The following is a 22,203-nucleotide window of genomic DNA, read 5'->3' as shown; positions in this document are numbered from 1 at the left end:
CCATCTATATAATTATAGGTAGTCCTCAACCTATGGCCACAAATTTCTGTTGCTAAGTGAGACATTTGTTAAGTGAATTTTGCCCCATTTTACAAAATTTCTTGCCACAGCTGTTAAGTGAATCACTGCAGGGGTTAAGTTAGTAACACAGTTGTTAAGCAAATCGGGCTTCTCCATTGACTTTGCTTGTCGGAAGGTTGCAAAAGGCGATCATGTGACCTCAGGACCCTGCAACCGTCATAAATATGAGTCAGTTGCCAAGTGGCTGAATTTTGATCATGTGACCGTGTGGATGCTGCTAGTGGTTGTGTGAAAACAGTCATAAGTTACTTTTTTCAGTGCTGTAACTTTGAATGGTCACTAAACAAACTGTTGTAAGTCAAAGACTATCTATGCTGTATACAGAAAGCTCTTAGGACGCTTCCTGCCCCCATGCAGCTCCTGGCGTCATGTGCCTTATAGGCTACCGGTAGTGATATATTTTTATGTCAGTGTTGGTCAAATCTTTTGGCCTTGGATCTAGCTTGCTTTTTGCTAGAACCCAAACCCTATTAGCCTTTCCATTGGTGTCTACCCAAGGGAAAATAATTTGGGTCAAACTTACATTTAGAATTAGGGAAAAAAGTGCATCCGAGCACAGGCATTTATTTTCAGAACCAGAACTGAACTCAATGATTCTTCCACCTCATAATTATAGGACAGAGTGACCCGACTCTGACATCTCTTGCTTTCATGAGAATAGGTAACATTCATAATGTAACCTCAGTGAAATGGAGCTTCTCTCCAACCTGGGTTTTCCTTCCCATCTTCTTTCTGGCTACTGGAGGGGAGCCATGGTTAAGCAGCTTTCCTCCCCCTGATATATTTCAGCTGAGTCAAACTGAGTATCCTGAAATGGAGTTTTGAAAACTGTAGTCATATACATCTGCAGGGCACCAAACTGGGGAATGTAGCTTTATAACTTCCCATTTAACATACTCCTTTGAGGTTCCATGATGCTCTCTAAGCTTGTTTTGTTTTCTTGCTTATGTTTCCTTACCCAACTAGCTCACAGCATCAGAAAACAACAGCCCAACCAAGAAACTACTAATTCAGCGGAAAAAAAAAACCAACCAAGGAATCAAAGCACCAAGACCACTCCTACAACACTGACAGGGCAAACCACTAGATCAGGGGTCTCCAACGTTGGCAACTTTAAGACTTGTAGTAAGAATTTAATTTAAGAATTCTGGGAGTTGAAGTCCACAAGTCTTAAAAGTTGCCAAGGTTGAGGGACCCTGCACTAGATTACAGAGAACCCCTCTTCTTAGCACTGATGATATTACCTAGTTTAGTAATGAAATGTCTGCAAGAAAACAACCAAGCCCAGAGAGCACCACGTTCAGCCCCGAGCTACTTATATTCTCCTCTATTGGCGGATCCCTCAACAACTCTCCTTGCTTCCCGTCTCTTCCTCGAGGATTAACCCGAGGATAACACGGAGCTTCCAGATCTGGGCTGCAAAATCCGGGACGCCCACCAGATGGCAGAAATAGAGACGCAAAGGCGTCTCCAACCGCCCCGATGTGGCAGAGGGCGGCTGCGCTCCTCCAAGAAGGTGACTAACGCAGTGCCTGTTCGCCGGGCTTGAGACGCGAGGGGTCCTCGGGAGCAAGGCTGTCCTCGTGGATGCCTCTGCGATTCTTAGCCAGCGGCTTCCGGTTCCGGTGAGTCAGTGCGTGACTTGAGTGTTCGCTTGAGAAACCTGTGAGCGATTCCGGGCTGGACGAGACCGGCCATGGCGGACGGGGACGCGGAGCGGACCGATGGCCGCATCGTGAAAATGGAAGTGGATTACAGCGCTACGGTAGACCAGCGCCTGCCCGAGTGCGAGCAAATGGCCCGGGTAAGCGAGCGCAGGGTCGGCCGAGGGCTGAGTCATGGCGCGGCCCGACTTATAGGCCGCATCGGCCCTTGGCTGGAAGCGACTCCCTAGGAATCGGGCGATCGCCTCTCCAGACTGACCCGGGCCGGGGGCTCTGGCAGGGCAAGTGGGAGAAGAGCGGAAAGGCGCTTTCGGCTCGGGAAACCGCATTGCCCGGCGTTGGGAAGGCGACGGAGATGCCGCAGACCGATGGCTCCGCTCCTTGGGCGGCTGGGATGGGGAGAAACGGGGCGAGATGCTGCTCTCTCCCCCTACAAAAGTGTCACTTGTGCGTGTGAGAGGCGAAGTGGGTTTCACTCCGTATTTCTATCATTCAGGAGTGGTAGAAATCGGGACGAAACTTCCCCCTCCTCTCCCCCCCCCACTGCTTTTTCGGAGGAACGAGGCCTCCGGAATTAAATCCGTACGGTTGCTGCCATAAGAGTTAGACCTTTCCTGTATTGTGACGTTATGGCGGCTTTTCCCGAGAGGTAAGTGTCCGCTTGCATTGGAAGAAAGAGGCAGTCATGGTTTTTTTTTTTGTTTTTGAGGTTAGTGATGGCAGAAGTAAGCTTGAAATTTTCCGACCTTTAACCGGAGCTTAAATTCGGTGGGTTTCTATCTCGCTGATAAATCGGGGTTGCTGCTGCTTCGTGACTTTTCGTTTTATTTATTTATCTCAGTGTTTCCCAAACTTGACAATTTTAAGGCATGTGGACTTCAACTCCCAGAATTCCACAGCCAGCGTTGCTGGCTGTGGAATTCTGGGAGTTGAAGTCCTCATGCCTTAAAATTGTCAAGTTTGGGAAACACTGATTTATCTTATTTAGAAACCACCCATGTCTCTCACAGAGAAACCCCTTAGCTTCCTTTTAACACTTGTCCAAGTTACAAGAACAATTATTATATGGTGAAATAATATTAAGAGATTTGAATGTGTATCATAATATACTGTATATCTTGGATATCCTATGAATTGTTCTCTTTTATTTGTTTCGTGCACATGGCATCACTGCTTAGAACAGTTACGTTTTCTTTCATTTGCTGTGTGTTATTAATGCACTTTCACAAAAAAGGGGGGAATGGATACTTAAGTATAACATTTTTCACATTGTTTTTAGAATTGGGTTCTCATGATGCTAAGCTAGATTTACTTCCTAGAGAAGTAATAACTTATTAAAAATGTAAGTTCATGGAGGAAAAGCAATCTATCCAGGTAGCTAATTATCTTGTATTTAGCGCCCATCACTATCCAGACCAAGTGATGATGGTGAAGAACTGTTGCTCTCTGCTATATGGATTACATGTTGTCCTGTTATGGCTATGTACACTTCACTTGCTGAACCCCAAATTATCAAACTGGATTTTAATTTAGTTTGTTGGCCTAAACTCAGTGTTGTGATTCATTTATGATTAAGCATACTGTATGCATTTAGATTAGGTGATAAAGTCTCCCTACTACATCTTAATTTCTAATGATTTCAAGAATGCATCCATATTATATTGGTTTATTGGCAACAGTAGAGAAATAGTTAGGTTTTATCCAGTTTTTTTCTTTAAAATATTCTATTTCTGAAATTTTCTGATGGTCATTTATTTGAATACTAACCTGATTTTAAATCTGGTTAACTGCTTAAGATCAGCCAAGGTTGACTAAGTGCAGTCACCTGCTTTATATTGGAGTAAACCAGGATTAAATTGTACATGGAAAAATGTGTAATGTTAAATACAAGCTAAAATATTGAACAGAGTTTTGTGCAAGAAAAGGATCATTAATATTCCTTAGAATATTATAATACATGCAGACAAAAGCAAAATATTCACAGTGGGTACTGCCTGGGCCTTCACCTCCCTTTTGGCTGTGGAAAAAAATAAAAATTATCTGGCTAAAGAAGTTACTGCACATAGTTGGAACTTCAGATGCTGCCTCTGTCAGTGGAGTGATTTGAAGACCTATCATAAGTTTTCTCTTTTGTACATTTCTTGAACATAAAAGTTCCTCCCTCCCTCCCTCCCACCCTCCCTCCATTCTTCCTTCCTTTAATTTCTGTAGCTGCCCAATTTATCAATCCATATTTTTGGTATGATTAAATTATTGGAGGAAGATCTCCTGCCTCTCCTGATTTAAAAAAAAACTATGCAGCGGCATGAAATTACATTCTGAAATGTTCAGTTACTTGTTGGGAATGTTGTCCTTTAACTGCTATCTTTTGGAACCAAATTTTAATTGCACCCTTATTTCATTTTGTCATGAAGGGCTTGATGTAACACATTTTTGAATTTGTTTCTTTGTGTAAATATTTTCCCCAGCTTGTTTTTTTGCAATACAAAAGGAATTTTTCAGGGCCGTACACTTTGGCAATAAAATACATATAACTGGATACAATAATTTAATTGGAAGAGAATAGCTAATGTAGATTATTATATTTGGCAGAACAGAAATGCGTTTGCCGTTTACTTGAGAGGAAGCAAGTTGCATCTGGCAAAATAAGGTGCATGCTGTAATTTCCCTCTCAGCATCTGATTGAATACCTTATAGATTTGATCGCGAAAAACATTAGAAAAATAATTTCTGAAGGCAGCTTTAATAGCATCCTTTGAAATTGAGTATAAAATTCCTTTGAAATTGAGTATAAAATTAAGGAAATGGATTCTAAATTCAGGAAACTGAAAGGTACAGTTTGACCCTCACTTTTTAAAATGGTTATATATTTTCTTGGTGATATTAGGTAGCTTATTTCAGGGATCCCCAACCCTCAGGTTGCAGCCCATAACCAGGCCGTGGCCTGTTTGGAAATGGGCCGCATGAGCGGCTGGCTGGCGCATGCGCACAGCTCGACTTGTGCAAGTGTTGGACTGGCTAGATCAGTGGTTCTCAACCTTTCTAATGCCGCGACCCCATAATACAGTTCCCCATGTTGTGGTGACCCCCAACCACTTATACATCACCGGGTGCCAGGGGCGTGGCCAAAGAAAAGGGGGAAAAAATGGCGGACAGCCTTGTTTGGCAACCCCCGTGAAATGGTCGTTCGACCCCAAATGGGGTCCCGACCCACAGGTTGAGAACCACTGGGATAGATTATGTGGTTGGTTTACCCAGCAGTCTTGCTGAATTTCCATAAACAAACAAGATATATTTTGGCTTTGAAACCATGGCTACTTTGAACCAAGCCATAGTTTCCTAGCTTATCATCACTCCTGACTTAGAGTCACTCTGACAGTGAGATGGGCGGTACTTAAATTTGGTTAAGTAAATAACATGTTTTCATCCAGCTTTGTTAGATGTTGTATTTACTGATATATAACTTGGCAATTCATCTAATTTAGAAGTACTTTTTTCATTTTGTTTTAAGCACCCCTATTTCTGTTTTAGGATGGAAGGCTTCAGGAAGCAATTGAAACATTGCTGTCATTGGAAAAACAGACTCGAACTGTAAGCATTTTTAAAATGAACTAATCATTTCTTCAATTTTTAAAATTAGTCATTGTTTTCCTCATAAATTGTGTGTGACTTCTTCTGCAGATATCAAAATAGTAATTGATGTCTTCCCCCCCTCCAGCTTTTTATATGTTCTTACAGACAATGAGATTCTCATTGATTTTAATTATTATGATTGTAAAAAACAGTGAAAGAGAATTAGTTTACGTCTATGAGAGTTAGTGCTTAAATAATAATAAACTTTCTGATAAAGTAAAATCTCCATTTATGAACAAAAATAAGATGTGGAAAAATAGTGATATGAGTACTGGAATAATGAATTGATCATTTGTGAATTCTGAGTTACTTTTCCTCCTGTATACTTGATCATGCAATCAGAAATATGTTTATTTTCATAAGTAGTTAAGTTTTTAAATTTTTTAAAGGAACTCTTACAAATATTTTACACTAAAAATGATATTTTATCTCCCATGGTTTTTTTAGGCTTCTGATATGGTTTCCACATCTCGCATCTTAGTTGCTGTAGTAAAAATGTGTTATGATGCTAAAGACTGGAATGCTCTTAATGAAAACATCTTTCTTCTTTCGAAAAGGAGGAGTCAGTTAAAACAGGTGAGTTTACTGAGGGGAGAGAGGGAAGTTTAAAAGGGTTTCTCCTGCTTTCCTATTCTTGTTGCAAGATGTTGTCCATCTGTTTCTCCCCCCCCCCCCAATTATATGAGCATATTTAGGATGCTTGGTAACTGGTTCACCTTTATAATTGGCTGCAGCATCCCAAAGTCACATGACTACAATTTGTGATGTTTTTTGCTGGTTTCTGGAAAAAAATGCTCATTCAGCAGAATGAGTTCTGTGGTGTTCGCTTAATGACAGTAGTGATTTGCTTAACGACCACCACAAAAATGCTGTGCAGTTGGGTTTGGTCATGTGGTTGCCATCGACTTATGACTAACAACTTATGACTGGAAATCCAGTCTCAATTGCCGTTATAAGTTGAGGACTACCTGTATTTCTTTGATGTAATCTCCTACACTACAGCTTGGCAACTGTTGGTATATGACGTTGTAAGTAGACAGATCAAGATTTCATACTTGTAAAGAGAATTGCATGTATGAAATCATTTGTACATAGCAGGTCAAATGAAAAGCGTTTCTGTATTTTGAAGATGATTTCCTTGCAGTTTAAAATTATTTGTTCCTGTTATTTTAAGATTTCTGTAAGGGATTAAATCCTAATGATTTTTTACCATCTTGTATAGATTAGCTTTTATTGTTTAAACCTGATAGTAGGTTTCACTTAAAGATTACATTTGGTGTAAAATCGACTTTTCACTTCCTATCTGTTGCAGTTTATGCATAGTGACATAAGTGTTCTGTTTGTAGCATCCCAACTAAATTTCTCTCATTCTTGTGAAGTAGGCTGGGTTGAGAGACAGAGACAATAATTATTAAGAGATAACTAAATTAAATTACTAGCTAATTTTCTAAGTTTCTAGGTAATTTTGATTGCTTAACGGATAATTTGAAGGTACTTAATAAAGTTTTAATGTTAATTATAAATAATTTGAATGGTTTATATTTATATCCAAGGCTGTGTTTTTATTGTTTTATAAAAATGATTGCCACTTGTAGTTGGATTTATTGTGATTGTGACAATGAATAATAACATTGCTTTGACTGAAATGTGATACTCAACAAATTGACAAGCTGTCAGGTGGGAGACTTACTGATAGTTTATTTATGTTGTTTAAAGTTTTTTTTTGCTCCCTTTCAACTATTGCCTGATTGCTTTAAAAAAAAACACCCAAGAGATGCATATGAAGCAAACAGTACAAGATATGTAGAATACAAATAGCAGTCCAAAGGCAAAACTAAATTGCGCTATTTTTGTTTTTAGTGAAGGTGTTCACAATGCTAATATATAATGCAAAGAAAAATTTAGTGTTTTAATTTTAAGTTGTAGAAGTTATGATAAGTAAAGAAACAACTTCTTTTGGAATTCTAAAGTAGTCAAATGACTTATTCTTTTCCACATAGTACTGGAGAAGTTTCTTCTTTTAGCAGCTTTACATTACTAAAAAGTAGGAAATATTAGACAAAAATAACTATATCCTCTTATAGGAAGTTTTTTTTGCTCCATGTGGCGTATATGTGAAAATGAAGGCAAATAATCACTGACAACTTCCTATTTGTTTTGTCATGTCTTCCTTGCATTGCAAACATTTTCAGTTTCCTTGGCTGTTTTGAAATAAAATTGCATAACAGGCAATATTACTGAAACAAATGAACACCAATGCTACTTGTGCAAGTTTATATTCAGTAAGTGTAATCTTTCTCATTATTTATGCTAGGCAGTTGCTAAAATGGTCCAACAGTGCTGTACATATGTTGAAGAGATCACAGATTTGCCAACCAAATTGCAGTTGATTGACACATTACGTACAGTGACGGAAGGAAAGGTAAGATTTTCACAATCTGTGGCTTTTTAAATTTCTTCATCATACTTCTGCAACACTCAGGGGTTTTTTTTTTTTTGGTGCCTTGCAAACTAAATGTTGTTATCATGAAACAATTTGATAAATTCCAACTTTAAAATTTGCTAACGGAGGGCATAAAACAGCATAGAAATGGACAGCTCCAAGAAGTCAAGAAATACATCTTGTGAATGTACGTGAAAGATGTGAAGGGACAGCCTTGAATGCCTTGGGAAAGATATTCAAATGCCGAGATGTGTCTGTACCTACAAAGATCAGAATCATACAAAGCATAATATTACCTGTAACACTCTATGGAAATGGATGTTGGACTTGGAAGAAGTAAGATAGAAAGAAGCATTGATGCTTTTAAATTTTGATGTTGAAGACTCATGAGAAAAATGTGGATAACTAGAAAACAAACCATTGAACAAATCTTCCCAGAGTTGTCATTTGAGGTACAAACGATAAGGCTCAAATTTAATGTGTTATGTGAAGATCTAGCTCTCTAAGGCTGGGACAGATGGATGGATAGAAGAAGAGGGTGACCAGCAGCAAATTGGGTTGACTCAGTTATAGTGGTGATGAGTGCACCATTGAAAGACCTGAAGAACTAGGTTAGGAACAGATCATCACGGAGAAAATCTATGGGGTCACTAGGATTGACAAGAACTTGATGGTATGTAATCAATTAATCTTGATCCATTCATTCTTTTATTTGCTTTGTGATTCAGTCCTCATTCTTTCTATACAAAAGCCATCTGTTTTATACTGGTCACTCGCATTGTATTCAATCTGCATGTATGCATTTACCCATTCATTCTTGCCCTTCTCCTTGTTTTATCACCTGAAGTTCTTAAGAAACTTACTCTGTTTTCATCCAGTGTACTTTTATGTTTCTTTTGACATGTCCAGCCCAAATGGCAGATGTCTAGTTTTGACAGTATTACTAGCTTAGTACATAAGGGACACTGTGTCTTGACCTCAGCAAAGCATTCAACAAACATAATATCTTCATTAAAGAAATATAAAATACAGGTGAGGTCACTGTTAGATGGATTTGTAATTGATTCTCAGCATTCAGAGAATACTGATAATTGGCTCTACATTAGCTTGGAAAGTATTGAATAGACCAGAGGTCCTCAATCAATACTGGGCTGCGGCATGCCAGCAATTGGTCTGCACAAACAAACAAAGCCCCATCCGCGAGATGCAGGCAACACACAAAACCATGCACCCTCTAGTCTGTGGGAAAACCTTTCTCCATGGAATCGGTCCCTGGCACCCAAAAGGTTGGGGACCTCTGGAATAGACAACAGAGCTGTCCTGGGCCCTGGGATGTTTAGCCTTTTATTAATGACTTAAATGAAGGGTTTTAGGGGATGATATCAGAGTTGCAGGTGTCATAGAACTAGCAGCTAACACTTTATAAGAGTAAATCTTGTGCTCGCTCTGTGATTGCACTATGTGGCTTTTTTCTTAGCATTTGTATTGCCTACATGGCTTTTAAAAAAATTTTTTGTACTGTTTTTATGTTTTAATTGTAAACCTTCCAGACTCATGAATGTGAGATGGGTGGCGTGGCACAGCACAGCATAGTATCATCTTTATATTTTGCAGTAATCATCTTACCTGCATTTTTCTTTCATCCACAACCTCTTAATTTTTTTCATTCCATCAGGCACTTTCTTGCATAATTCCAATTGGCAGGATTTCCCCCTCTTCCATAGCATTCTGTAACAATTCTTTTCAACCTGTTCCAAGCAGCTTCTACACTAATACTAATCTTTTGTCGTCTTCATGCAGCATTCTTGCTTTTTCTTCTTAAAGTTGGTTTACTTTCACTGTCTTTTTAGCTCCATTCCCTAAGCCACATGTAAGCATAAATTGACTTATGCTCTAACCCAGTGGTTCTCAACCTTTTCTATACCCCGCATCCTGGAACGCTTCTGATATATTCTCGCACCCCTTACAAAAGTTTGAAATAACGGCAACGAATTATGCATATACCTCATAATTTTGAAAACCCAAGTTTTTGCACCCCTTGGAACATCATCTTGCACCCCCAGGGAGTGCGCACACCCCTGGTTGGGAACCTCTGGTCTAACCATATATTTGAAAAATGCCTTGTTTTAAGCCAGGTACTATTAAACAATTACTGATCTCCCAAAAGTGTAACCACTTATTTTTGCTCTTTTACTTTACTGTAATCCCTGTAATTCTTACAATGTTTTATTTCCTGGATTATATCCATCTACCTTCACTTCTCTGCCTATATTTATCAGTTCCACAAGATCGGACACCTTCATTAAGATCTGTTGCACCCTTCTTCCTTTTCTCTATTTCACAAATACGCACAATATGTATTTTTTTTTAATTTGGTTAGTTGCTTCATCCTTTTAAAGTATTTATTTCTATAGTATTCCAAGTTACTGCCTTTTCAAGCTGGCCCATAAATATGGATTTCTACCATATATCATGCCAAAAACACGATAAATGGAGCAGCAGATGATAGGGATGTAGGATAAGGAAGTATTTCATACTCACAATGGCTTGTCCTGATATTCTCAAGGGGTTTTGTATCGAAAAAAAAAAAAAAAAAAAGGTTAAAATTTGAACACCACTGCTAGGTGATCCTATGGGGAAATTTTGTAAAGCTTTCATGAAAGAGGAAAGCTCAGTAAAACTTCATTAGAAATCATGATTTGATTTGGGTAATAAAATAAAAAGGGGGTTTCTGAATTATATCTGCATTCCTTTCAGTACCTTCTTGAATTTTTTTCAGCAATTCCATTAATACTTATGTTTTCTCTAGTTAAAGAAGTGAAGTTTTAAATGCTGTATAATTGGATCCATTGTATAAAAAACGTCTTTTTATGTTCTTGTCTTGGTTCAAACAAATAACTTTAAACGAATCAGTATACTCTTACTATTGCTTTTATTCTTGTCTGAAATTAGCACTTTTGTCAATATGGCTTACCACAAGTGCTTTTCTTGGTTACTGAATCGGGAACATATCATTACATTAAGAGTTTACGTACTTGGAGCTGGAATAGCTAAAATAATAGAGTCACCTTTGATGGTGAGATGGGCAGCATATAAAATGAATGAATGAATATTATATAACAGTAGAAAGATAAAGCATGACATTGATAAATGTATGTTAACATTTGTAAAAATAGTCAGGCTTCTTCCACGTGTACAATACTAGATTTGTGCAGTGGTTAATTCTTACATAAAATTCAATGCCTTGCTATTTTTAGATATACGTTGAAATTGAGAGGGCTCGACTGACAAATACATTGGCAACAATAAAAGAACAGAATGGTGACGTAAAAGAAGCAGCCTCAATTTTGCAGGAACTTCAGGTAATGTAAAAGAACAGCTTAGCTTGGGATCAGTGTCTGTGTTTCAAATACTATCATCTCTCCTTTTAATTTTTAACAGCTGTTTTGATCAGTTATCCAGTAGTAATATGAGAACATTAAATAGCACAGATGTTTTGGTGTATTTATCTCTTGTGGTTTTGAAACCTTTTTAATAGAGTGGTTAAATGCATTGCCTACACAATATTGTTTACTTCCCAGAAAGGGTTACAAAGCTTACCTTTCCCAGCCTGAAGATAACCAACTTTGTAGGAGCTTCCCCAAGAAAACAATGAAGATATTTTCTAAGAAGGTGTATTAGGTGGGGTTTGAAATCTAGTGTGGTGCACATCATCTTTTGCAATGGGAGTTTTTTTCTCCTCCTGCCCCCCAGCCTTTAAGAACAGACTGTTGAGGACATGGCCAGGGCAAATTGTCCTGATAACAATTTGCCAAAAAGCTTAAATTTTACTTTCAGTTTGACCAAAATTCAAAATAAATGAAGCTTATTCAACTAGGAATTGAACAAACGTGCCTGTAGAATCTTGTCATACTGTAACTGTTTTGATTTGCTGTACACCAGGGGTGTCAAACTCAATTTCATTGAGGGCCGTATCAGCATTGCGGTTGCCCTTGGGGCGAGTGGGTGTGGCCAGGGTGGGTGTGGCCTATGGGGTGGGCGTGGCCAGCTCTACATTGTTCGCATCAAGGGGGCCTGTAGAGGCCTGGGCAGGAGTGAGACAGATCTGAGGGTCTCTGGCAGAAGGAGGTGGGACCGGGGCAAGCGCCAAGGCATGGTGCATTTCTTCATTCCTCACGAAGGGTGACACCTCCCCAGCATGCACCCAGGGAGCGGGGCTGACATGGCAGGGTCTGGTTCCTCGCTGTTTCCAAACGGCCTTGTGGAGCTAAGACTGAATGCGTTTCAGCATAGATGGCCACCACAAAATTGTACATTGATTCCCGGCTGGCCAGGGCCAAGGCAGTGGGGGCCGTTCCCTCACTATTTCCAGGATGGTTTTGCGGGCCACATGAAACCACGTCGTGGGCCGCATCTGGCCCCCAGGCCTTGTGTTTGACATGTCTGTTGTACACTTATAACTACCAAACAAAGAGTTTTATTTAAGTTAAAAATTAATAACTGCTTTTGTTAGTTTTGGGCATAGTTCTTAGAATTTCACGTGTCACAGTCTGTAATACTTTAATGTTCTGAACATTAGGTGGAGACCTATGGATCGATGGAAAAGAAGGAACGTGTGGAGTTCATTTTGGAACAGATGAGGCTTTGTCTGGCAGTAAAGGACTACATTCGGACTCAAATTATCAGCAAAAAAATTAACACCAAATTTTTCCAGGAAGAAAACACCGAAGTATGTCTAGTGGTAGAAAACTTTTGATTTGCTGATTTATGAGGTGTTATTCACACATCTTAAATAGTTCTCACACTACTGGGGAAGTGACAGATGTGTATGCTTAATGTGTCTCTCCTAACCCAACATTATTTGACATTTCAGAAACTAAAATTGAAATACTACAATTTAATGATTCAGTTGGATCAGCATGAAGGTTCTTATCTTTCCATTTGTAAACACTACAGAGCTATTTATGATACACCCTGCATCCAGGCTGAAGGTGAAAAATGGCAACAGGTAACAACAAAAGAAAAATGGGTTATAAGCTGTTAATGTCTGTATAGGCAAATGCTGCCTTTAATGATTATAATTAGCATTTTAGGGGGAAAAGTGATTCATATTCCATTACATTTCTTCTTGTTTCTAGAACAGCTTCAACATTACTTTTTTATTAAATAAAATGTAGTTAGAGTTATATTTGATAGAATAGAATCTTATCAGCCCATATGGAAGATACCTTCAAACATAGTTAGATACTATTTGGTGCTTTTGCAAATGGGGAATGCTTCTTTATGTCTTAAAATTTACTTTAATTCAGTTGAAGCTTTTGAAGTAGAAAGGAGTAATTTTTCATGTATGTCTGAAGTTGTGTCACATATTGCTTAAATAGTTTTTCTCCAAGCTAATTTTGAAAAACTGCAGGGAGAATGAAGAATCAGCATTGCTGGATGTGCAGGCAGTGCTGGAGGCTGGTTCTTTGTTTTGCAACATTTAGCTTCCTGTCTTTTTAATTGAAATATATGGGTACACTGGAGACCCAGCTATATAGGCCTCTGTTGCATTGACAGAGAAAACACTGGGCAGAGAGATCATTCAATCTGAACACGCTTAAGTAACTTAAACAGTGCAGATTTTTTCACATTCTGTGTATGACAATTGGGCAGAACCTTTGAAGGGTGACCTTCATAAGTGCAGGATTCTCCATGGATGCTCATCTGTCATTCCACCTTGTAAACATGTGCTCCAGCCATATAGTCAGTCTAGTAGGAACCTGAACCAAACTTGGTTCTCATGCATGTGGGGACATGAAAAGTTAATAGGTATACGTGATAGTAAAATACTGATAAGAAAGAAGTCAGATTTTAGCGCCAAACAGTTCAAATAGGTAAAAATATGTGTGAAAATTCTGAAAAGGCCCAAGAAGAAAAAGTTACTTGAAGTGAACTGATATCCAAAATCTGCTACTGATAAAAATACTTGTAAATTATTTAAGATGCAGGAAACCAGAGCTCCTATTCTGGTAGCAGTGATATTCCATATAAATAAACTTTGATACAAAGAGGAGTGTGGAAAAAATGTCTTTAAAATGTAATTCACTGCTAATTCCTTCCAGCAAAGATATCTTAGGAATTGAAAACTCTATACATATTTATGGAACAATGTTCCAAGATTTTGAAAATGCTTTCAGATACATATATGGAAATCTCAATAATTCCACTTTAAAATGAAGAATTCTAGCCTAGTAAGAAAGCTTCAAATTGTTTTCAATGAATTTCCTTAATTTGTATTTAAAATTGATGATCGGTTTGGCTCCTTTCAGCTCTCCAAACTTGTAATTCCAAGTTAAGTTTGATTACAAACTGGTACATAAAATTAAAAAAAAAAAATCAGCTTCTTGTTCCAAGTGGTCCTTGTAATATTTTTTATTTTCATATATTACTATATCTCTGCAAATTGGTTTTTTTTCTCTTTCTCTGAAACAGGCACTGAAGAGTGTTGTCTTGTATGTCATCCTATCCCCTTATGATAATGAACAGTCTGACTTGGTGCATAGAATAAGCAGTGATAAGAAACTAGAAGACATTCCCAAATATAAGTAGGTGGTTTCTATTTTTTTTAATTTAAGAATACATTGGGGATGAAATCAGCACAAAGGTTAATTTGCAGAATATGTTCCCTGTAGAACAGTGGTTCTCAACCTGTGGGTCGGGACCCCATTTGGGGTCGAATGATCATTTCATGGGGGTCACCAAACCATGCTGTCCGCCATTTTTTTCCCTTTTCCCTAGCTGTCCTACTCCCTCTTATTGATGGCCACACCCACTTGGGGGTCACCACAACATGGGGAACTGTATTATGGGGTCACGGCATTAGAAAGGTTGAGAATCACTGCTGTAGAATTTCATATATTCATAATGCTGTGTTGTTGGTAGGGAGATGGCTAAGATATATAGTGAACATATTTGAACTACCTCATTTATAGAATGTAAAATAATAGTTGTGATGTTGGTGTGCATGTAAGATACCGATTTCTGTTCCCAAGTTTGTATATGTATATTGAAACTGTATTAGTATCCTTGATGCATATTTGTAAATAATTTTTGGTAAATATGTGCATACTGGTATGTATAGTGATGCTGGTATACTCTTTTGAATTAATAGTTTATTTTCTAACATGTTAATGCAATTACACCTATCTAATAAAGCAAGTAAGGTAGATTAATGCACTGGTACCACTGGCAGAATTCTTTTAGAAAATGCAGTGTTCTGATGGATGTGAAGATGATTTAGCCATTTACAAAGGCTCTCTTTTTTGAACAGAGATCTTTTAAAACTGTTTACTACTATGGAATTGATGCGCTGGACTACCCTTGTGGAGGATTATGGGAAAGAATTGAGGGAAGGATCCCTTGAAAGTCCTGCAACAGATGTGTTTGGATACACAGAGGAAGGTGAAAAAAGATGGAAAGATTTAAAAAACAGAGTAGTGGAACATGTAAGTCAAATCTGTTTTTTAGCCCTTCATCATTAATAGCAGTCGTCCTTTTTATTCAAACTCTTTTGTCAGTGGGACTATGTAGTGCTTATTGCCAAACTCTATTTGAGAAGTTATTTTTGACAGATACACATTTGTGTTCTAGTTGAAATACAGGAATATAAATTGAATAGTGTAGCAGTGCTGTTCCATATAAATTAACTTTGATACAGAGAGGAATGTGGGGAAAATGTTGTCTTTAAAATGTAATTCACTGCTAATTCCTTCCAGCAACTTGTTTGCTGTACATTAGAGTTGTATCTGAGAATATCTTGTATGTTTCCTACATATTAAACTGAATAAGTTATTTAACTCACTCTCAATAAGTATTTGAAACGTAAGCAAATGCTTGAATCCATTACAAGATTTCCTTTTATATTTTAGGAAATTATTTCAATTAATAACTAATATCTAATTTCAACTAATACCTAAAAATCTATCCTGATTTTTTTTCTTTAGAATATTAGAATAATGGCAAAATATTATACCAGAATTACTATGAAGAGAATGGCACAACTTTTGGATTTATCAGTTGATGTAAGTGATGCTTAAGATTGCTTATGCCTTTCACATTAGAAAAAATATATGACACTGTTGAAAAAAGAGCAGTATTTTTGGAGTTTTTAGAAACCAATTTCCATGATGATCTACATTTAATTTAGTAGTACAATCAGTAAATCTCATTGAGATTGTGAAAGGAAAAATATCTGAATAATTTTTTTCTGTATAAATCAAATATTTTTCTTTGATGGTCAATTAAAATAAAGACTGGTGTCTGCTGAGACATACTTGGTAAAAGGATCGAACTCCTGGCAGTGGGCAGAGTCAGCCTGCAGTACTACATTCTAACTACTGCATCACCAGGACTCTGCTATGCAGATACTGATCTTTAGTTACAGATTTGTGTTGTCTCATGCAAGATTATTTTGACACATCGATTAGTTAATTTATATATTAAGATTGGTTGAATGTAGTTGAATACGGGTAGTCCTCTACTTATGTCTGGTCTTTTAACAGTGGTTCACAGTCACAGCAGCCTCAGAACAGGTGCTTTCTAGCTTATAAAATGTCATGCCAGCCTCTACTGGTCACATGACTGCATTTCAGAAGCTTGGCAACCTGTTGACACTTATGCCTAGTTGCCAAGTGCCCTGCAGTCATGTGATTGCATTTGAAATCATCTCTGCACGTTTCCCCAGAAAATCATTGGGGAAGCCAGCGGGGAATGTTGCAAGCAGAGGGGACTTGAGGATTTGTGGTCTGTTCCCCCAGAATGCTGAGGGATTTCCCCTCACTTCCCCATGCAGGGAGGGGAAATTCTCCCACGTGTAGAGGAACAGGCCTCAAATCTGGCAAAAAAAGCTAGCGAACCTTTCAGAACACTGGTGTTTGCTAATGTTTTAGTAAACACCATCATCTCTACCCTGCTGGAGGGGAACCTGAGTCTTTCAGAACACTGGCATTCAGTAGCATTTTAGCGAATGCCAATTGTTACCACCTTCCATAGTGGAAAACAGTGAAAGCCAGCTCTCTGAACCTTCCAGAACAATGGCATTCGCTACCATTTTCACCAAATGTAATGCCTGTTCCTCCAGCGCACCATAGGATTTCCCCTGTGGAAATTCTGGAAAATCCTTTGGCATGTTGGAAGAACAGAACTTGGAATTCTGGAGGACTTCTAAACTGGGGGAAAAAGTGCTAGCAAACACCATAATTATAAATCTAAGTGTTGTTGCTATAATTCTCATGATTAGTTCTTCCTGGTGGGGTCGGGAGAGAGCCCATGCCTCCTGAGTGTGGTGGTAGGGGCCTGGCCCTCTTCCCAGCACTTGGTTTGACCCACATAGTCATTTAACAACCATAGCTGGGAGAGCCGGGATTGCAGCTAATGAGCAAAATGATGATGTGACATCTGGCTTAGCAGCTGCCTCACTTAGCAACTGAGATTCTGGACCCAACTGTGATCATAAATGAAGGACTACCTGTACAATTAAAATTTCAATGCCAAACCACGTTTTTTTTAAAGTGATGACATCAGATAATCCAGCCAAACACAAATATTACTTAAGTACATTTCATTGGAAGTGTGTGTGTGTGTGTGTATTCATTTCTGCAGAGTATGGATAACTGTGATGTACTATTGTGAAACAATGAAATTTCATTCAAAATGAGTTGTTTGACTACCTGATTCTGTGTCATTTATTTGCTTTACAGGAATCTGAAGAATTTTTGTCCAACTTAGTGGTGAATAAGACCATCTTTGCAAAAGTTGATAGGCTGGCGGGAATTATCAACTTTCAGAGACCCAAGGACCCAAATAACTTACTCAATGACTGGTCTCAGAAGCTCAATTCCCTGATGGCTCTAGTTAACAAAACTACACACCTCATTGCCAAAGAGGAGATGATACATAACTTGCAATAAGGTGCCTCAGTAGCCTTAATGCTTTAGAGAGGCATTGAATTGGCCATAGAGACTTTATCCCACTGTATATTTTTTCATCTCTCCCTTCCAGATGAAACTTAGAACATAATCACTCTTGAAGAATTGTTGACAATTAAGTTCCTTTGATTATTAATTTGGTTTATAACAATTTTTTTGCTGCAATTGATGGGGAAAAATAAAATTGTACTGCTTGTGTAATGGAAATGGCCTTTGATTTATCCCAATTCATCCTGGATTTGTCTGATTTGCATATCTTTTTACACTGCTAGATATATGTTGTAATACATTCTTTTATAAAGAAATGTGACAAAGTGTTTATTTAATGTTGATTCTCTTAGACTGAAATTTCAAGCATGAAACAATTTCTCTCCAATACTAAAGTATGGTAGGTTTATAGCAGATCAAGAAAAGCATGGAATTAAATTGTAGCTGTTTTGTATGTTTTTATACATCAATGCTTTTCACCTACATTTATCTAGGTACGTTAACATAAACAGTTACCAAAAAAAGTCTAAAGCATTGCTGATAACTTCATTATGTTTTGATGAAGGAACTTATCCAGGCTATTTCAAGTAACCTTAAGATCTAAAATGAAAGCAAAATGTAAATAAATCAAACTGGTTTTTTAACCTTGCATTCAACTGGTAAATAGCCATTTAAGTTTTGGCTCATAAACTTGAAGGTTAAATTTTAAATGTACAGGCCTGCAGAGAGCTATATGCTGCAATTAATTAATTATATGAGCCATGTTCAGATATTAACACAGGTTGTTTCCAACTAAACTTGTTTTTAAAATGGCACTTAAAACACTATAAAGCATGCATAGGTAAGTGTCTTGGATACATTGAGGTTAATGCTTTGAGCTTGCATTTTTAAAATTGTATTCTTTTATATTATTTGGCAACTTGCAAATTTTCATTGGGAGATTGTGATGCGGCGTAGAGGGGTGGACTCTGCTATTCTAAAGAACAAATTGGTCCAACATTGGATCATAGCCTATATAAACAAACAAAAATAGATATTTGTTACATGTTTTATTCCATTTTGCATGGTACGATGTAAATAGAACAGTTGCTTGTACAGGCAATTTTTTGTTTAGGCTCCTTCTGAGGTTTACTATTTCATATAAGAATTGTTGATAGTTAATCTTCATCTCTTGCTGTTGTATCAGATTATTTTTTTGTCAGAAACTTGAAGTGAGTTTACACAGAACTTTCAGCGAGCTTGTGATCAAGAGTTTGTTTAGACCCTGGACCTCAGTTAATGGCTTGATTTAAAGAGATGCCTGTAGAAGAGGAGGATGGAAAGTGATATTTCTGAATGTTTTCCAACCCCCTCCCCCCTAGTCTCTTTGATATAGGAGAACTCTTTTTGTGGGTTAGGAAAGGGCAATAGATAATTTTCCAGAAGGAGCCACCCTAATCTTGGCCCTGTAAAACTTAACCTTTAATTTAAGTGCTATGTATTGCATGTGGTGTCTTAATAATGTAACTAAGGGCCAGAAGATGCAATACTTGACATGAAGTGCTTGTCCAGCGTACTATGTGTGGCTATGTTGTGCTGCTCATGTTGTGATACAAGCCCAGGGAGTATCTAAAACCATGCTTGATTCTCATTACGTATTAAGGTATACAAAATTGAGAGATTCATTTCTTACCCGCTTTTACTAAAGTTAGCACGTGTCATAAGGCCAATGTCAATTGAACTCTGTTGCTACATTGCAAAATGTTGATCGCTGCCTTCAAAGATTACAGAAGGTCCCACTGCCCAATTTTTAGATAGCTTCCCTTAAATTCTTGTGCAGTTGTTCAGTTTATGCAGGATTATTCTACACAACATTAAAAAAAATTTCAGTGGCAAAAAAACCCCAAACAAATGCACTTAATTCTATGGATTTGAACAAATGCCGATTGTCTTCCCCCCCCCCCATAACACAATCCTAAATTCTTCTGAGTTTCTGTCTGCTATGACAGTGGTGCCTCCTGTGCTTTTTATATGACATTCAACTTATATGATAGATATATTTTATTTTCCCTGTGGTTCCTTTTGCCTTTTCCAGAGGGGGGTCTAGGACAACTCGGTGCGGCCAACTTGCCACAGGACAACTCGTCACAGGACAAGAGTTACACTAACATCGAAGAAATGGTGGAACAGAATCATTAAAGAAAGGATGCAAAAGGAGGGGCAAAATGAAATGTAAATGGCAAAAATTAAAATATTTTTCAAATTATTGTAAATACTTGAATTGTTCCTCAGAGTTGTCCCACGGTGAGTTGGCCGCACCGAGTTGTCCCATTCTGTTCTAGAGCAGAGGTCCCCAACCCTTTGGCCACCAGGGACCGGTTACGTGGATAGGTTTTTCCGTGGACCGGAGGGGGTGTGGTTTTGTGTGCTGCCTGCATTTTGCAGATGAGGCTTTGCTTTTTTGTGCGGCCTGGTACTGGTCCACGGATTGGGGGTTGGGGACCCCTGTTCTAGGGTCCATTTTAAACACTCATCAGAGACATGCATTCCATTAAGTCATTGCTTAATCGAAGTTTGCTGAATAAATCACAATTGGCCATGTCTGTACTGTAATTTAAAAATTCTTGTGGCTGGGATACCAGAACGTACCAATTAAACCAATTGCATTATATGTGTTGTGTGATCCAGGTGAAAATTAACATCCACTCCATCAAGATACTTTTGTAGATTACAGACTTTTAGCAAACTGAAAAAACTCTTGTTTTCAAGGGCCTCCCTCTGTATGGTTCATGTATACAATACATTTGAAACCATGGTAGGAAAGTCACAGTTTACTGAAATAAGCTGGTAGGTACAGTATTTCACCTTTATCTCTTACCCTTAAATTAGAACTGATTTAATTGTACATGAAACATGTCAACGGCAAGTCATTAATAATGCCTTGTACGGGCTGTATATTTTCTGTAATGCATATAGCTGGTTTAAAGATTGTTTAGTGGAAATTGTATCAAAAAAGGAGTGTTGTTGATTGCAAACCAGACAAGTATTGCTTTATAGGTAGCTTTAGTAAAAAACAAAAAATAGTGGTTCTTGCCTTCACATTTGCCTGTGGCAGGCAGTTAACATATGTACATATGACAACTTAATCTGTCAGACTGGAATGGTGTATTAACATGCAAATCCTTTTTCTTCAAGAGCTGATGAAACCCCATTAAAGTTCCTTCTTTAATAAGATTCAAACTCATTTCCATTTCCAATGCAGTGGAATAAAATTCAGAAGAGAGGAGTGTTGTATTAAGTATAATTTTGATGAAAAAATGGCACAAAAACCTATTTGAAAAGCAAGTTACAATATAAGCATTTTTAACAAAAGTAGCTGATTTTGTTTTCTAAAATGTTCAGCAATTGCACTACCCTACACATTTTTTTTCAAATAGATAAATAAGTATTTTCTTTTCTGATTATTCACCAGCAGAATATCATTGTCAGTGTATATCATCATGAACTTTTTGGAAGGATGGTAAAAAAAAATGGGATTACAGTATCAGATAATGTGCTGAATGCTTATTACATTTATCTAGAATGAGGTAAATCAGAATGCATGCACTGATTTGTCTGAGCAAGAGTAAATTTTTAGGGTGTCTACTTGAGATATAATTTTAATAAGGAATATGAATATGTTGTGGTAATTCCATGCAATTCTGTTGTGCTTGAATTTAAAAAATGATTAGATTTACTACTGACTGCCACTTAATGCTTCTAGACAATTGCTACTTGTTTATACAGTACTTTGGTAAGATTAGATCACATGACATAAACCATGGTTTTTAGTTAATTGAGATTCGGTAAATGACAAATGGTTGGATTTGCAGAACATACTAAAATAAATAAAATGGCTGGATTCATGTAACTTAAGCCAAAATTAAATAAACTGCATTATGGCTTAATATGTTGTGAGAAATAAGTCATATAACATCTATTAGGATGATTTATTAAGTGTACATGCAAAACACAATTTTTTGCTTAAATAACAGCATAAATATAGTATTCACTATATATTTTCAAAAATAACCTGATACCCACTGAATGTTTTAGACAACTACTCTTACCAGTCATAAGTTGTGCTGTGAGGGAGTTGTGCTAGTTGTCATTCAAACATTTGATGGGTACAATATTGGCTGTGTTTTACTTTAATGGATAGCATTAGCAATACAGAGTACTCATTTTGAAACATGATTTGAGATTTGGGTGTGTATTCTTTATAAGCAGTGATGGCGAACCTTTTAGAGACCCGAGTGCCCAAAAACTGCCCCTGCCCCCACTCCATCCCCTGCCCTGCCCCCACCCTGCCTGCCCGCAGGGCCTCACCGCCTCCAGGGCCTGCCGCAGATCGCCCAGACAGCTCAGAAGCACCATGGCGGGCATGCCTTCTGCCCATGCCCCGCAG

General features: G+C 37.9%; 1 protein-coding gene across 1 annotated transcript; it reads left to right on the top strand.

Annotated features, from left to right (window-relative positions):
• The first annotated feature begins 1,687 nt into the window (after window positions 1–1,687).
• Window positions 1,688–20,517, top strand: PSMD12 (proteasome 26S subunit, non-ATPase 12). Its single transcript, XM_039326787.1, has 11 exons — window positions 1,688–1,885; window positions 5,277–5,336; window positions 5,826–5,954; window positions 7,693–7,800; window positions 11,079–11,183; window positions 12,401–12,550; window positions 12,695–12,829; window positions 14,296–14,408; window positions 15,134–15,308; window positions 15,807–15,884; window positions 17,562–20,517. Exons 1-11 carry the CDS (start codon window positions 1,778–1,780, stop codon window positions 17,769–17,771), a joined length of 1,371 nt encoding a protein of 456 aa, XP_039182721.1. The 5' UTR covers window positions 1,688–1,777; the 3' UTR covers window positions 17,772–20,517.
• The last annotated feature ends 1,686 nt before the right edge of the window (window positions 20,518–22,203 follow it).

Source organism: Crotalus tigris, unplaced genomic scaffold (assembly GCF_016545835.1).
Source record: "Crotalus tigris isolate CLP2741 ecotype Arizona unplaced genomic scaffold, ASM1654583v1 scf7180000024345.2110221, whole genome shotgun sequence".
Classification (NCBI taxonomy): Eukaryota; Metazoa; Chordata; class Lepidosauria; order Squamata; family Viperidae; genus Crotalus; species Crotalus tigris.
This window is presented reverse-complemented; position numbering and strand designations above follow the sequence as displayed.